General features: G+C 35.4%; 1 protein-coding gene across 2 annotated transcripts in view; it reads left to right on the forward strand.

The window, feature by feature from the left end:
• Positions 1-18,047, forward strand: part of ERGIC2 (ERGIC and golgi 2) — a 62,470-nt gene that overhangs the window by 31,516 nt on the left and 12,907 nt on the right. The window contains exons 6-10 of one of the 2 annotated variants that reach the window (XM_069094887.1): positions 8,279-8,319; positions 11,342-11,443; positions 13,447-13,542; positions 16,125-16,180; positions 17,623-17,721. In XM_069094887.1, the coding sequence (XP_068950988.1) occupies positions 8,279-8,319; positions 11,342-11,443; positions 13,447-13,542; positions 16,125-16,180; positions 17,623-17,721 (394 nt within the window). The remainder of the gene's footprint in view (positions 1-8,278; positions 8,320-11,341; positions 11,444-13,446; positions 13,543-16,124; positions 16,181-17,622; positions 17,722-18,047) is intronic. The other variant, XM_069094888.1, reaches the window with a different exon arrangement.

Consider the following 18,047-nt stretch of genomic DNA (forward strand, 5'->3'; position numbering starts at 1 on the left):
ATTTCCTTCTCCATTCATTTTACAGATGAGAAACTGAGACAGACAGGATTAAGTGACCTGCTCAGGGTCACACAACTACTAAGTGTCTGAGGTCACATTTGAACTTAGGTCTTCCTGACTCCAGGGATGGTGCTCTATCCATTGTGCCACCTAGCTGCCCTTGGATTCCTTGTTCTAATCTGTTCTCTACTCAGCTTTGAAGATGTTTTTTCTAAAGAGTAGGTCTGACAATAGACTCCTTATTCTCAGTAACCTCAAGTGACGGTATTATCTCCAGGATAAAATAGAAACACTTGCATTTAGCATTTAACAATCTTCACAGATTGACACCTCACCTTTTCAGTCTTCTTAAACATTCTTCATATACTCTATGATTCAGCCTACTTCCTTGAATTTGACACTTTGCATCTCCCAGTTTTGTTCCTTTGCACTAGCTGTTCCCTCAGTCTTTAATCCTCTGCTTGTTCACCTTTGCCTTTTAGTCCCTGACATCCCTTGAGACTTGACTTAAAGCTCATTTTCTAGAGAAAACCTTTTCTGCTTCTCCCAGTTGTTAATGCCTTCCCCTTTCAGATTTTCTTCTCTCTATTCTTTATATGTGAAATATGCATCTAGTTCCTTATACTTTGTGTTCTTTATCAGAATGTCAGCTTCTTGAAGGCAAGGACTTTTTTTGCCTTTTTTTGTACTCTGGAACTTAGCATACATAATACTTGGCACCTATTAATTACTTAATAAATGCTTTTTGACTGGCCATATGAATGTCATAGAAGAAGCCCTGTTGCATTCCATGGCTCTATAGAATCAGCACAATGTCGTCTACAAAGATGAACCTATATATTATAGCTATAGGAAAATTGTTTTCCTGTTTGAATTTTGTGCCAGGTTTTCAGCCATGAAGGGAATAAACATTTATATAACACTTACCATGTGCCAGGCACTGTGCTAAGTGCCCTTAGGAATATTATAGCATTTGGTAAGAATGAGAGTGGTTAGCACCTTTGTCAAACTTTTTTATGTCTCCCTATTTTATGCTTTGATAATTGATGATTGGAAGTTTTTTAAAAATTGCTTCTCTAGTTATAGTCTTTGGATCAATCAAGGATTCTTATGTGATTCAACTGATAGAATTGCTATTAGGCATAGGAGATTCCCTGTTAGAAGAGAGTCTTTATGGCCACATTTTGCTGTACTAAAGACATATGTTTTTTCCTGGATTGGCATAGGTGTCTTTTTTCTCACTTTTGAAAATTGGTCCTTGAGTTCCTTTAAGGTTGTATTGCTTTCTGCAAGGTATACAGTTTGACTCAAGCACAAATTTGGAAAAGGGTAATATGAGATAAGACTTGAAGATTATAGCAGTGCCAGATTATAAAAGACCTTGAATGCCAGGAAGAAGAAATTGAACTTGGAAGTGAGTTAGAGAGCTATTAGATATGTTTGTTTAATGGGTAGATGTCACAACAATTGTTTATGAAAGATACTGTCAATAACATGAAGAGCCGACTAGATGGCAGAAGAAGGGAAGAGATGTGTTAGAAGGCTCTAAGACTAGTATTGAGTCACTTAGTAATGAGGACCTATGCTGTGGTGGTGGCATTGGAATTAAAGAGTAGGCCATGAATGTGAGAAAGGTAGTAGAGATCATAGGGGTGGAATTAACAGATTTTAGTAACATCAGGACCCCATTATCTCAGGTTCGATGATGGGATAAAATGAGGCACTTGCAAGTCACTGAACATTTACCAAAAGAGGTTTACTTTGCCCTCACGGGGCAAGAATAAGTAACAAAGATACAGTGTCATTTAGATTCTGTGAATGAAGTCCCCCTTATCTCCATCAGGAAATGTGTTTGATCAGTAAATGGGTCATTAGGATTTTGCAACTTGAATGATCTCAGGCACTCACAAAGTCTGAGAGGTGCAGGCTGCACATGGATAGAACTTTTTATGCCTTTTGACCAGGAAGCCACTTCGTGGGACCTGGGGCTATGGAAGTAGCTTCAGAAAACTGCTAGTCTTATCACAGTTGATATCATATCATATCATCATATCATATTACATGACATGAGACAAAGAGTTAAAGATAGCCCCAAGATATACATGGGAGGCAGCCAGAAACAGTGAAATCAGAAGGAGGAGCAAGTTTAATGAGAATGCTAATAAATCATCAAGCATTTTTTTTTTTTGTTTGCTTTTTTGGGGGGAGGAAAGCAGGGCAGTTGGGGTTAAGTAACTTACCCAAGGTCACACGGCTAGTAAGGGTTAAACGTCTGAGGTCAGGTTTGAACTCAGGTCCTCCTGATTCTAGGGCTGGTGCTCTATCCACTGTGCCACCTAGCCACACCCAATCAAGCATTAAAAAATTTTATTTTATTTTATTAAATTTGTTTATCTACTTTTAGTTTACAACATTCCCACAATCCCTTGAGATCCAAATTTTCTCCCACATCCTCTCTTCCTGCCCCCCACGGCAGCATGCCATCCTATGTAAGCTCTACAAATACCTTCACATTAAGCATTAGTCAGGTTGTAAAGAAGAATTATAACCAATGGAGTAAACAACAAGAAAGAAGGAACGAAGCAAAACTAAGCACAAAAGAGAGCAAGTAGTTTACTTCAATCTACATTCAAACTCTAGTTCTTTTCTCTGGATGTGGATATCCTTTCCATTATGAGTCTTTTAGAGTTGTCTTAGAACCTTACATTGCTGAGAGGAGCCCAGTCTATCAAAATTAGTACTCACAGATAAGATGTGTCTATAATCGTGTACAAAGTTTTCCTGGTTCTGCTCTCTTCACTCAGTAATTGTGTAAGTCTCCCCAGGATATTATGAAGTCTGTCTGCTTTTCATTTCTTACAGCACAATAGTATTCTGTTATGTTCATATACCACAACTTGTTTATCCATTCCCCAACTGATGGGCATCCCCTTGATTTCCAATTCTTTGCCACCACAAAAAAAGCTGTTATAAATGTTTTTATGCAAATGGGTCTTCCTCTCACTTGTATCTTCTCTTTAGGATACAGCCCTAGAAGTGGTATTGCTGGATCAAAGGGTATGCCCTTTGGGCATAATTCCAAATTGCTCTCCAGAATGGTTAGATCGGTTCACAACTCCACTGGCAGTGCATTAGTGTTCCAATTTTTCCACATCCTCTCCAGCATTTATCACCAATCAAGCATTTTTAAGGCACTTAATATGTGTCAGGCATGTTGATAGGTCTTGAGGATACAGAGATGAAAACAACAGTCCCTTATATCTAGAGCTTATTTTCTATATGGGAAGATAATATCTAACTGTATTTAAGTAGATATAGGATCAGTCAATCAATAAACATTTATTAAGAACTTAAATCTGTCTGGGCTAGACAATGTGCTACTAAGTACTAAAGATACCAAGAAAAAGTGAAAACAGTTCCTGCTGTCCCAGGATCTTAGATTCTAATTATTGAGATGACATGTATACAAATAGGCATATGAAATATACATTCAGAGTAGATGAAAGGCAGCCAAGAAGGCACTTGGATCTGAGGACACTGGGAAAGAGAAGTTAGCAGTTGAGGTAAATCTTGAAGAAAGTTGGGGATTCTGAGGGATAGAGGGGAGGAGGATATGCATTCCTGGCAGTGGAGATAGCCTCTGTAAAGGCAAAGAAACAGGATTGCTCTCCAGAATGGTTGGATCATTTCACAATTCGACCAACAATGTTTTAGTGTCCCAGTGTTCCCATATCCTCTCTTAACATTTATCATTTTCCTTTTCTGTCATATTAACCAATTCGATAGGTGTGAGATGGTACCTCAGAGTTGTTTTAATTTGCATTTCTCTAGTCAGTAGTGACTTTGATTTCTTCATCTGAAAACTGCCCATTCATATCCTTTGACCATTTATCAATTGGGGAATGACTTGTATGCTTATACATTTGACTCAGTTCTCTGTATATTTGAGAAATGAAGCCTTTATATAACAGACACACCTGCTCTAAAGCTTGTTTTTCAGCTTTCTTCATTCCTTCTGATTTTGGTTGCATTGTTTTTGTTTGTGCAAAAACTTAATTTAATATGAGCAAAATTATCCATTTTGTAATACTCTATCCCTTTTTTGGTCTTAAACTCTTCCCTTCTTAATAGATCTGACAAGTAAACTAACTATTCCTTGCTCACCTAATTTGCTTATGATATCACACTTTATGTCTAAATCACGTCCCCATTTTGACCTTATCTTGGTATATGTTTGTCTTTATCTAGTTTATGCCATACTGTTTTCCAGTTTTTCAAATTTTTTGTCCAATAGTGAATTATGAGTTCTGTTTTAAATATTAATTTTGAGATGTCCTTGATATTTCTAGTTTGCAGTATCCAAAAGTCATTTGGTGATATTGCTTAAATGACTGGCTCCACTGCCAGTTTATGTTACATAATCTCAACTGTGACCTCATGGTGGCATGGTTTTCCTTTTATATCTCCCTAATCAGTTCACTATCTCACTCACTAGAGAGGCTATGTAAAACTATTTCATCCTCCCTCAAATTTCTTATGGTTCTGCCCCCTCCCTGCTTTTGAGAATCTTGTGTCATACTTCACTGAAAAAATTGAAGCCATTTACTAAGAGCATCCTCTTCTCTCCTCCACTTCATCTCACATCATTCACTATCACCTCTTTCATCCCTGTTTTTCATGAAGAGATAGCCCTTCTTTCTAAGGCAAATCCTTCAGTATGCACAAGTAATCCCATTCAGTACTATCTTTTCCTGTTTTCCCCCTATGTGATCCCTATTCTCTCACTAATCTTCACTCTCTTCTTGTTTACTGTTTGCCTACTGCCTGTGAACATGTCCATGTCTCCCCATCCTCAAAAAACCCTCTTGACCATTCTGCTATATTCTTATTTCTCTCTACCCTTTGAAGGCTAAACTCTTTGTAAAGACCTTATTTCTGTGTAGTCTGGCTTCCAACTTCCTCATTCAGCTGAAACTACTCTTTCCAAAATCACCAGCGGTCTCTTAATTGTCAGATCTTTTCTCAATCCTAATCCTTGTTGAAATCTCTGCAGCATTTGTCACTCATCCACTTCTTTTTGATACTCTCTTCCCTCTTAAGTTTTCATCACACTGATTGTATTTCTTCTAGTTCACCTTTTCTGGGTGTTCAGATGAAGATTATTGTACCCAATAGTTGTATGTGTTACCAAGGTTCTGTCTAGGGCCTTTTTCTCTTCACCTTTTATAGTATCTCTCAGTAATCTCCTGAGTTCCAGCAAAATCAGTTATCCTCTCTATGCAGATGATTCTCATCTCTTCTTATTTAGCCCTAACCTCTCTCCTGATCTCCAGTCTGACATCTCCAACTACCTATTGGATAGTTTGATCTAACTGTCCATTGGACAACCTAAACTCAGTATGTATGGAATTAAATTCATCTTTTACCCACAAACCCTCCCTTCTTCCCAACTTTCCTATAATGATTTTTAAAATTTTTTTTGAAGGGGGGAGGGCAGGGCAATTGGGGTTAAGTGACTTGCCCAAGGTCACACGGCTAGTAAGTGTTAGCATCTGAGGCCGGATTTGAACTCAGGTCCTCCTGACTCCAGGGACGGTGCTCAATTCACTGTGCCACCTAGCTGCCCCTTTTCCTATAATTATTGAGAATTTTCTCTATCCTCTCAGTCACCCATGAGTCAACATAGGTGTTATCTTCAACTTCTCACTTTCTCTTATTGTTCATCCTCTCATTTCATCATTTGCCAAATCCTGTTAATTTTACCTTCATAATATTTCTCCTATACACTTCCTTCTTTCCTCTAAAACTGCCACCACCCTTGTGCTCATCACCTCAAATGAATGAAGTAGCCTGCTGGTTGGTCTTGCTACCTCAAGTCTTCCCTACTCTAAACCATCTTCCACTTATCTATCAAAGGGATCTTCCTACAGGACCATGTTACACCCCTATTAACTCTAGTGACTACCTGTTACCTCCAGGATCAAATGTAAAACACTCTGGTTTTTAAAACCCTCACAATCGATCTTCCTATCTTTACATGTCTTCCCTCCATATGCTGTGTGATTCTTTGATACAGGCCTCAAATAAGATACTACAACTCGCAACTGTATATTTTCATGGGCTGTCCCCTTGTGCCTGTAATTCTCTTCCCTCATCTCTGCCCACTGGCTTCACTTGCTTCTTTCACATTGTATTTTCTGCAAAAAAAGCCTTTCTTAGTGCCTTCCCTCTGAGATTATCTCTAATTTATCCTGTGTACATCAATTGGGTCTCCCTTTAGGAAAGGAGCAGAACTACAAGTGTGTGATGTTTCTGAAACCAAGATAGAAAAGAATATTTGATGGTAGCTGGAGGGTTTAGTGGATAGAGTAGTAGTAGAAGGTAAACTTAGAAAAATTCTTTCCTAATTAATTTTCTATCCTGTATCCCACAAATGTTATTCCAAAATTTCTCAGGCTAAGAAAACCTCAAATGGGGTCACAAAGAGTCAGACATAACTGAAAAATGACTGAAGAACAACAAAGCTTTTAGCAGCTTATATTTGAATTATTTTGGAAGTGCTGGGACTATAGATATTGGTGATGTAGATAGGAAGTTCAAAGGCTCATCAGCAAAGAAGTAATGGTTGAAACTTTGTTAGGTAATGAGTTAGCCAAGTGGGAGAGGATAGAAAAAGATGAAAAGACCCAAGATCTCTGAAAAACACACATCCTCCTTAAGAGTTTTTCGAAAAGGATAAGGAAAACAATGAAGAAGGAATGGTTAGAGAGTAAGGAGCAGAACCACAAGTGTGTGATGTTTCAGAAACCAAGGAAGAAAAGAGTATTTGATGGTAGCTGGAGGATTTAGTGGATAGAGTAGTAGTAGAAGGTAAGCTTAGAAAAGTAGGTTGTTATAACATAGAATATATAATGTAGAATTGACACATTTTGTTCTATGTAATAGGCACTTTCAGACAAAAAAATTATGTCCATAAACAATCAGATCCTTTTGGAAGTATGAGGTTTTTTTTCTTTTGTTCCTCAAGTGGTCATCATTTTTACTTTGAATTGATGGGGGAAAGTACCCTAATTGACTTATAAATCTGAGAATTATGGTGCTGTGCTTAAGTTTCTACACTGATGAGATCCTGGGCCAGACCAGACTCTTCTCTTCCCCTCCCCCCCAGTAAAACTTGAACTTCACTTTAGCAGTTTTGGCTTTTGTACTTAAGCAAAAATTTTAATGTGTTTTTGTTTTTTTGAAGTTAACAGTGTTTTATATGATTTTAATCCATGTAAAACACCCTTTTGATTAATATTGTATTTTCATTTAGTTTTGTCTACTTCACTAAAAGCAATATGACATTTACTTTATTAATATAATTTTTATTCAAAACAAAGAGAAGCAGATTTAGAGTAGTGGATTGAGGGCCTGATTTATAGCCTGGTATAACTAGGAATGACAGGTGACTGTGACTTTTGGCAAATCATTGCCAATATTAGTACCCCAGGAAAGTTATAGTTCCTTCCTTCTCTCCTACTACCCCCCCCCCCCAAAAGCTGACATTTATGATCATGAGACCATAGAGCTAAAGCTGGAAGGGACCTCAGAGGTTATCTAAAGCAGTTCCCTCATTTTGCAAATGGGGCTTTACAAATCAGGAAAGGGAGGCCCAAGCCCATGTAAATAGTAAGCTAGAGAGAGGGTCAGAGATGTCAGACGTGTTCTGGTCCTTTGACTTTAGAGCCAGTGTATTTTGCTATATTATACTGTCTTATATGACACTTTAAAGGTTTAAAAAGTACTTTATGAGCATTATCTCATTTGATCTTCACAGCAGCCTCAAAAGGAAGGTCCTTTCATTTCTATTCATTCATTTATACATTTACTCATTTGTTTATTCACTTGTTCATTTGTTTGAAAGAGCATTTGATGGGGGCGGCTAGGTGGCACAGTGAACAGAGCACCGGCCCTGGAGTTAGGAGGACCTGAATTCAAATCCATCCTCAGGCACTTAACACACACATACACACATACACACACACACACACACACACACACACACACACTAGCCATGTGACCTTGGGCAAGTCACTTGACCCCAATTGCCCTCCAAAAAGCCAAAAAAAAAGAGAACAATGGATGGGGGATGGGATTTTGTCTGAAAATGACTAATATAAAAACAAAGGTATCAATAAAATCTTTCTTAAAAGTGTTTTATCTGTCCATAATAATTATTCTTTTGTGAAAACCAAAAGATTTTGACTTTGTTGTTGATTATTTTCCTTTATTACAGGTAATATTTGATCTCTCACCCCAACAAAGAGAGTGGCAGAGGTAATAAGTAACTAAAGTATTATGCCTCTTGATTGATTTGTAAGGACATTATTATTATTATTATTATTGTTATTATCTTATTTATTATAAACTACCCACAACCAGTCCTTTGTGTAAGAGGTTATTTTTATGTTATAGAATATCACTTGTGTTTTCAAGGTTCCTCATTCCTAAGTTTTTTAAATCTCTAGAAATTTTACACTCTAACATTTTAATGCAATTAAAGCGCCTTGAGCATTGATTAGCCCTTTTAAAGCTGGGAATAGAAGACCATCAAAAGACTTAAGAGTATCTAGATTAGCTTGAAGTATTTGGAAATTGGTATTTCTAGTTCAGCTGAAATTGCCTGATATTCAGAATTAATAAGAGAAAGTGGTAATTTCTCCCCACCTCCCCTTGTTTTCAGAATGACAGATCTTTCACATCATACTTTATATATTCTGTCTGAACAGTTTACACACAACATAGTAGGCACATGGGTTTAGGGCTGGAAAGACCAAGCCCAGTTACTTTTATAGTGGAGGTAACTAAGGTCTGGAGCAATTAAGTGACTTCTCCCCTGTCCTAAACTTACAAGCAGCAGAGCTAGCATTCAGACTTAATCCTTTAATTATAAGTCTAGCACATTAGCAAGATATGGTTTATTATTCTGGGCGCAGGTGTATCGTCAGGTTGATGGTATCAATGATGTCATCAAACAAGATAGTTTTTACTTGACTTCTGCTTAATGCCAAGAGCAGGACTCTGGAAGTAGAGATCTTTCTTTAGGAAGTTCTCAGATACCCTAAAGCTAGGTTGAAGACTCTTACATCAAATCCCAAATTTGATCCAGCTTTTTGAAAATTCTGGCAATGGAGAGGGACCATATACTTGGAGCAGAAATTCCAAAATAGCTTTAGAGTGAACACCAACATCACAAGGCATATTCTTGGTTATTAATAAGAACATCTGAACATATTCATGTCTAGTTGGAAGATGCCAAAATAAAGTATGTTGATTTTTTTTGTACTACTATTTCATTTTCCCATAATATCCAAAGGCCTTAATCTCTCTCTACCTCTATCAAAGAATTCCCAGTTTTTAGAGTTTTTCTAGGACTTTTCTTATTTCTAAAGTTCTAGTGTAGGCTGAAATAATTGTAAAATATAAAAATAATTTGCCTCGTTTTAAATAGACTTGTTTTGCCTTGGGTGCAAACATCTGGTGAAGAAGCTGACTGGTTTATATTTTTATTGTTTTTAAACCTTATTCTTATCTGCTTGAACACCTGGAAAGAATCTTATTGCATGTTCTAAGCTAAAGAAATGACAGGTATGGAAGATTCAAATTTATTTTTACAGTTTTTAAAAGGATTTTATATATTGCTTTTTTTAAAGAGTAAAAATAATCAGGCTTGTTTTTAAAAAGACTTCTTGTTAGGCAAAAATTGGCTGCTAATGTATCCTCAAAGGTACAAAATTATAGGAGATAGAGGCTAGAATAGATGTAAAGATATATAGGTATTCCTAACAGTAGTGGGAAGTAAACCTGACCTCTTGAGAAGTGTAGGAGTAGTCCTTTCTTAACCTTTTTTACTGTGTCAAAGATAGTTTAAATTCACATGCCTGATTAAGAAATAGAAATATTAATATTGTTATACCTTACTAAGGTATTATGAGATAACTAGTTTGATATTATAAGTTATCTCGACATAAGGGCCATTTAATGCATAGTCTTGTTAAAAGTAGATTTTTTGATGCAGCTTCTTGGCTTTGTGCTACAAAATCTTTTGTGTATTTTTGAAATATGGCAAGTAAGGGGTGCATGGATAGAGTATAGGGCCTGGAGTCAAGAGGACTTATCTTATATTCAAATCTTGCCTCAGATACTTAGTAGCTGTGTGAGCCTGGGCAAGACACTTAACTCTGCCTCATCTGTAAATTGCGCTGGAGAAGGAAATGGCAAACTACTCCAGTGTCTTTGCCAAGAAAGCCCCAAATACGGTCATGAAGAATCAGGCATGACTGAAACAGCTGAACCAAAAAATGACCACTTTTGTTTTCTAGAATCCTGGACCTTAGACTTAACATAAATATACTGTAGCATTTTGTCCCTTTAAAATATTTTTGTTATAAAGTAGTTGTCAGCTTTTTGCTTTTTAATGGCATGGCGACCTTGGACTGGGATGGTAACTACCTCCACCAACTTCCTTGTCTGCTGTTCCCTTTCTTGGCTATCCCTGGACCCTACATTGTCAGGATTTCAAAACTTGGGAGGTATTTCCCCTTTAACATAGTGAACTTCAGGATTTCCACATTTGTATTTTCAAATTGCTACTACCACCAATCTCACACCTTACTTTCTGCTTTTTTCTAGAAAATGAGTGAAGACATGGTGTCTTTTTCAAAATAGTTATTTTCATAAATTGATGTATAGTTTTGCTGTGGATGCCAACTGTTGCTTTATGAACAAATTTAATAAAGAGTATATTTTGGTTTCTCTTATGAAGTCCTCCTTTGTTGCTACACTGTCCTATTAAAATGACCTTTGGGTTCTTAATGGTAACAACAATAATTTATAGCACCTTAAAGTCTGAACAGCATTTTACCTATTTTTAAATTTGATCCTCACAAAAACCCTTTGAAGTAGATGTTATTATTATTCCTGTTTTACAGACAAGGAAACAGAGGCTTGAGAGAGGTTAAAGAACTTGCCCTTCATCACACAGCTAGTAAAGTACCTGAGGCAGGATTCAAACTCAGGTCTTTCATGCTGCTGCTGTATCAATGGAGTACAATATTCAGTAGGTCCTGACAAGCTGAAAAGGTTTAAGAAATAGACATCTTTTATCTAAGATGAATCTGGATTAATTTGAGTCTTAGAGAGACCTATCATTTGGTTGGCCACAGATGATGAAATTTTGTAGGGGGATTGCAATTGCACATCTTGGTGAAGTCACAGATGATCTCTGAAGTATTCAAGTATATTTTGCTTATGTTTTTATACCTTGTTAACTTTCTCAATCTTCTTTTGTTACTTTTAGAATGTTACAGACAATTCAGAGTAGGCTACAAGAGGAACATTCTCTACAAGATGTGATATTCAAAAGTGCTTTTAAAAGTGCCTCAACAGCACTACCCCCAAGGTGAGATGATTATTTATTTAACTGATTTCATGAATTTATTGTTAGAGGGTTTTAGTAAAGGAGTGAATATTGTTTTCATTTTTCCTTAATGTCTAAGGCTATAGAAACTTGAATAATTTTGTATTATGATATTCTTTACTTTTGAACTGATAGGAATGTTTAGCATTGACTAAGACTTTTATAAATCTATTTTCTCATCATAATTTAAAGAATATGGTGTAGTTTTATTTACTTTTTTCATTTTTGTGATGAGGGGGCAATCTCTAATTTCTTGAATAAAATTTTGTGTTTGTAAGCTTTGAAAACATAGAAGAAACATTATTGTTACAAAATTGTCCTCAGTTATTTCAAGAATTTTTTTTGTTTGGGCTAAATAAGTAAGTCTACAAAATATTTTGTATTTCATAGGAAGTCAGTTGTAGAATTGGATGGGACTGTGGAAGTCCTAATCCTTCATCTTATACAGGAGGAACATGAGGCCCAAAAGTATAAGTGATTTACTTACCAAGGGCACTGTTGTAGCACTGAGTGGTAGGGCTGGGTAGGTTCTCTGATTCCAAAGGCTCATGTATGTACCTCAGGGGCCTTTGAGGGTTTTGCTTTAACAGCATAACATGGTCAAGTGCACAGATGGATATGTCTCCCTATCAGGTTTTTGTTTAACACACTAGAGGCCTTCCTATGGTTGATTTACTAATTTATGGATACAGGTGCAGAGGTGCAGTATATAAAGCAGTGTGGTCCAAGGATAGAGTACTGTGTTTGGAGTCAGGAATACCTAGACCTAGATCCTATCTCACCCACTCTCTGGGTGTCCCCAGACCAAATTGCTCAATGTCAACTTTTCTTAGGCAATTCCAGAGGATTTATTTGTTAAGTTATATGTGGGTGAAGATCTTTCTGGGTGGAAGGTGTTCCCCTAATGTGAATTCCTTAGTTACTGAGTTAGTTTTTACTTCACTTATTGATTTTAAATCTCCAGTAACTTTGTAGAAGTGCATAATCATACAAATTTTCAGTTGTATCTGACTCTGTGACCCCATTTGGGGTTTTCTTGTAAAGTTGCTGGAGCAGTTTGCCGTTTCCTTCTCCAGATCATTTTACAGATGAGGAAACTGAGCAGTCAGGGTTAAGTAACTTGTCCAGGGTCATACAACTAGTTTCTGAAGCCAGATTTGAACTTAGGTCTTTCTTAACTCTAGGCCTGACACTCTACCTACTACAGATACTTTGCTAAATAATTTGGTGTGGTGATAACTACATTTTGTGCAAGATCTGTGATTTCTTCTAATTCCCATTTGAAAAGTAACTTTTTAGGTAACTGATTTCTCTGTCTTGTATGTCTATACATATGTGTACACACACACACACACACACACACACACATAGATTTCCTCCTCTTTTTTTGTAAAGTGCTAGAAGTAAAGGGAAAGAATGAATTCCATCTTTTTTAATTGGCCCAATTACATGTAACTAAGTAGTAGCTTAGTTTTTTGCTTAGCTATGAAGAACTATAGAACTTTAGATGAACTTTTATTGTAGTAATGTTCTCTGTCATATATAGCAAGCATTTGTAACGTAGTGGTTAGAGTGCTGGGTAGAATCAGAAAGACTTTGGCTCAAATCCTGCTCTTGATAGTAGATAGCCTTGTGACCATGGACATCTCACAAACTCTCTAAGCCTCAGTTTCCTTATCCATAAAATGGGAATGGTAATACTTATAGCACTGTCCTCACACTTCTGTGACTCAAATGAAATAATAAATTTAATCACTTTGCAAATTTTAAAGTGTTATATAAATGTCAATTTAAATTTTCTTCTCCCACTTCTTAAGGTTCTGATTATAAATGCTAACAGTTCAGGTTTTTTACTAAACTTTTTTTTTTTAATTTAGGATCTTCCTAAAATTTTTTACTATTCTCCCAAATACCTCACCCATTTATGCAGTCATTTCCTGTGATGGATATGCTTTAAGCAGTCTTACCATATCTTGTTCTAACAGGGAAGATAATTCATTACAACCTCCAGATGCATGCAGAATTCATGGTCATCTCTATGTCAATAAAGTAGCAGGGAATTTTCACATAACTGTGGGCAAGTATGTTCTTTTCGCTTATTGAAAATACTTTACATAAAATTAGGGACTTGGATATAAGTTAAATCATGTGTTAAGTTGGCCATGTAGTTGTACACTTAATTAACAGAGGTTTTCTTAATATGTGTACTTTAATTAATATATGTATTACTAATATTATTAAGACATACTAATATGTACTTTTTCACTGTCACAAGATTTGGTCAAAATTTAGAATTTTGAGAGTTTAGAATCTTGAGTAAAAAGAATGCAAACATTTAAACGTTTTTTTCCTTTTAATAGGTTAGAGGATATTAAGTTATCTCAGGAAACCTGGTATTTCAAAATTGAATTAAGCTTGTTATTAAGAGATTCATAAATGTTCCTTCTACTAAGAAGGCAGGGGTACCATTGTATCTCTACCCTGGTCAGATAAAACCTGGGGGCCATATTTTAGTGAGTTACGTGAATATTTATAACAGGATGAAGGACCTTAAGTTCATGCCATATATGGATTGACTGATGTAAATATGGGTGTTTAGCTTAGAGAACACTCAAGGGGAATGTGATCATTATCTTCAGTTAGGAGGGCAAAGCCAGGACCAAGATGTGAAAGCTGAAAAGGACACATGTAGACTTGTTTGTGTTTAGGAAAAAAAACTTCCTAACAATTAGAATAATAAGTGGAATGAGTTACCTAAAGAAGTTTCCTCCTCACAAGAGGTCTTTAAGCAAAAGCTGGGTGTTCATTAGCTGTGGAAGTTTCAGAAAGGATTCTTGTTTAGGTTATAGGTTGGACTAAGTAGATGGCCTTTGACAGTGGGCGCGGGAGTGGGGGGTGCTAATGGTGCTGGAGAGGTATGAGCCCTTACATAATGCTATAATGGCATTTCACTCTAACTACTGAATTTAATGTTCTCTGGGACTTGAGATAAATTAGGCCAGAATTTTAAAAATTGTTTAAGTGTCTTAAAGTAAAATGACAGATCTAAAAGACATTTCCTTGACTTTTAGACTTATTTGTAGAACTAGTATTGAAATTTTCAGACCATAAATGCTTTGTGATTATTTAAAGTTATTTTAAGCTTTCTCCCCCTCTTCCCTCCCCCCCCAAGTTTCATGGAACTTTCAGATAATTTTAGTGGTATAAATTGATCTTAACTATATATTTCTAAAATGAATGATTAAGTTAAGATCTAATCATTTACTTTGGGTTTTTCCTTATTAAACATATGTACTCATAGGATCATATAATTTTAAATATATGCCATTTTATTTTCTTCATATTTAATGCTGCAACATCCCCTATGAACAATTTCCTAGGATATGAGCAACTGTTACTTGAATGAAATATTTTAAATATCACTAGAGATAAAACAGGAAACTCATATACATTGGTTCAAAGTATAGAATTAATCTGGTACTTTTTTTTTTAGCTTCCATAGTAATCAACAGTTGTTTTTCACAAAACCTATTATTGGAAGATAATAGTTAACTAATGTTTTAGGATAAGTTGAAAATTTTGTTTTAACTTTAAAAGACCTACTCCCAGCAGCTTGATGAGGAAGAGGTGGAATTCTCTGCAGCCTTTCTGATAGGAAAGTGCTTTGAGATGAGGGAAAGTGCTTCCTATCACAACCTTTTCCATGTTTGGAATTTTTATATGTATCTATATTTTAAAAAATTATAACTTACACCACTGCTTTTGGTGGAACTGCATATGCCTTTTATGAAGAAAAATGTAATTTACAGTCTTCAGTTGAGAATGTTACTGCTGATTTTCCTTCTCATAATGTAGAATGTTTTGTTTCTTGGTTTTGTTTTTGATTTATAAAAACTCACTTTTAACCCTAATGATGGTTCTTTTACAGACCAACAAAAATGGCTGTGACATTTTCACAAAGTAAAGACAAATAGATCTGGACTTCTGACAACTTGTTTTGTCATTTGGAGATATGATTTTAATTGGTTACTTCAAAGGTTAATGCAGATATGTTGTGATAAAGAGAAATAAAGCTAATTCAAGTTTTGTGTTTAAAAAAAGATGTATTCTTATTCTAATTAAAATGCCTTATGAATTTGATTTTGGATTTTTTGGTTGGTTTTTTATTTTTTTTTAAATTTCCTTCATCTCAGCTCAGAACTCTGGGTAGTAGAGCAAACAGTTAAAGTTGAAGTAATTTCTGCTTTCAGAAAAAAAAATTTGCTGAATTTTTACCATTTCATCACTTCGTGATGTTTTATGCTATGACTTCTGAGCATTTTATTGTAGTAATCATTTCACTTATAAGAAAATATCTGTATTCATTTAAAGAAATAATTCCAGGTATAGTAAAATCCTCAAGTCCTTGGTCCAAGAACAGGAAAAGCAGTTATGCTGAGAATTTGAAGAAATTCAAAATGGTGGCATGAGTAAAGTTACAACTGTAAGATAAGGGTGAAGGACATATTTGAGAGGAGTGGATTTATCTACCCAGGGAGCTGTCAAATCAAGTTTTAAAGCTTGTTGTCTTCTTATTGTACATGAAAAAAATATATAGTAATTAGTTTAAGAGAAAATCCAATTTCTGTTTTTCATTAAAATCATTGTTTTTTCATCCTCTTAGGGCAATTCCACATCCCCGAGGTCATGCACACCTGGCAGCACTTGTCAGCCATGAGTGTAAGCTATTTATGATATTTTCTTCCCTATTTGTTAGGGTTGTTAAAAGAAATTATGATTTTGCTTTTTGGTGCTAATGAAAGATAAGGCATTAAAAAGAGGTAATTTAGACAGGTCATTAGATGGGTCAAACCCTTTGACATCAAAAAAAGAGAAAAAAAAAATCAGTATTTTGTGGATTTACAATTTCTCTAATTATATACTTTGGATTTATTCTCCTAGTCTGGATTTTTCCTAAGGACTGATTAACAGTCCATTACTTCCTCTTTCTGTTTTGGTGATCCAATTCAGAATATGTTTTAATCAACAAAAACCTCTGTAAACGTACTATGTCTCAAATGTTTAAAAAAAAAAAATATATATATATATATATAATTTTTTTATATGCAATTAGGAAATAAGATGTACAGGCACTGGGGTATAGAGATTCATCTTGCTGTACCAGAGAGTGGGAGGGGCCATGGGGGAGGATTTGGGAGAGAGCAGATTGGGGGAGAGGGTGTACAGTGGGATCGCTGTTTTGGGGTGCTGGGTAGGGGAAAGATGGGGAGAAAATTCGTAACTCAATCTTGTGGGAATGAATGATGTAAACTAAAAACAAACATAATTAAGAATTTTAAAAAATGTACTATGTCATGTTATATGCACTGATCTTCCTTTTCATTCTTTACGTTTAAAGTTTATTCAGTTACTTCTAACATACACACATATATATGTACATATGTGCATCTGTAATAGGCATACTATATTTTAAATATGTATTTCAATTAAAATAATTTACGTCATGGTTATTACATAAAACTAAAACCACTAGATTGAAGACAAAGATAATATAATGCTAAAATTCCTAAAGACTTCCATTTGAAATTTAGTTTGCTCTTTTGGTTTTTGTAGGGGAAGTAGATTTCAGAAGTTTTGGTTTTTGACTGCACAAAGGATACCATCACAGTTAGAATAGTTTTTAGTTACTGTACTTAGAGATTGTTTTTTTTTTTAAAGGATAGACAGACATTTATTTAGATACAAGAGTTAAGTGCAATATCCTTTTGGAAGGTAATTTGTAGTAGAATAAAGAAACTTTGGCTTATAACAGTTTGTAGGAAGTTTTTATACATTTCTTTAGATTTCCTGAAAATGTTTAAGCATTTGTAGTAAATAAAACTATTTTTGAGTATATAGATTTTTAGAGTTTATATTTAGGGCAAAATAATTGTAAAGTTGGGGGCAGCTAGGTGATGCTGTGGATTAGAGCATTGGCCTTGGAGTCAGAAAGACCTGAGTTCAAATTTGGCCTCAGGCAATTAACTAATTGTGTGACCTGGGACAAGTTACTTAACTACATACAATATCCTCCTATCTAAAAGCCAAAAAAGAGAATTGTAAAATTGTTTCTAGAAATTTATGCTTTACAGTATCATGTTTTTGTATTTTTTTTCTTTCAGCCTACAATTTTTCCCATAGAATAGATCATTTGTCTTTCGGTGAACTTGTTCCAGGAATTATTAATCCGTTAGATGGAACTGAAAAAATTTCTACAGATCGTAAGTATTTTGCAATAGATATAGAGATTTGTATTCATTGAACTATTATCATTTAAATAGTAACACAATTCCAGGTTTCTTCCGCATTTGAGTGACAAATGTGTTAAAAGGTAGGAAATAGCAGTGAACATTTTTGAAAGATTAGAACATCAGTCTTAGAAGGAAATACCAAAGAAATTATGGCTATTCAGTTTAGAAAAGGGACAGTATAGAGTTTTCAAGTATGTGGAAATTGTATTGATTTGATGCTGCAGTTTTCTGCTCATGAAAATTCTGCTCTCAAAATAAGAACTGGGACAGAAGGTTTGGGAAGAAACACCTCATTT

This window comes from Petaurus breviceps, unplaced genomic scaffold (genome assembly GCF_028583685.1).
Source record: "Petaurus breviceps papuanus isolate PSGF00001 unplaced genomic scaffold, PetGlider_PUasm1.0 221, whole genome shotgun sequence".
In the NCBI taxonomy this organism is placed as follows: domain Eukaryota; kingdom Metazoa; phylum Chordata; class Mammalia; order Diprotodontia; family Petauridae; genus Petaurus; species Petaurus breviceps.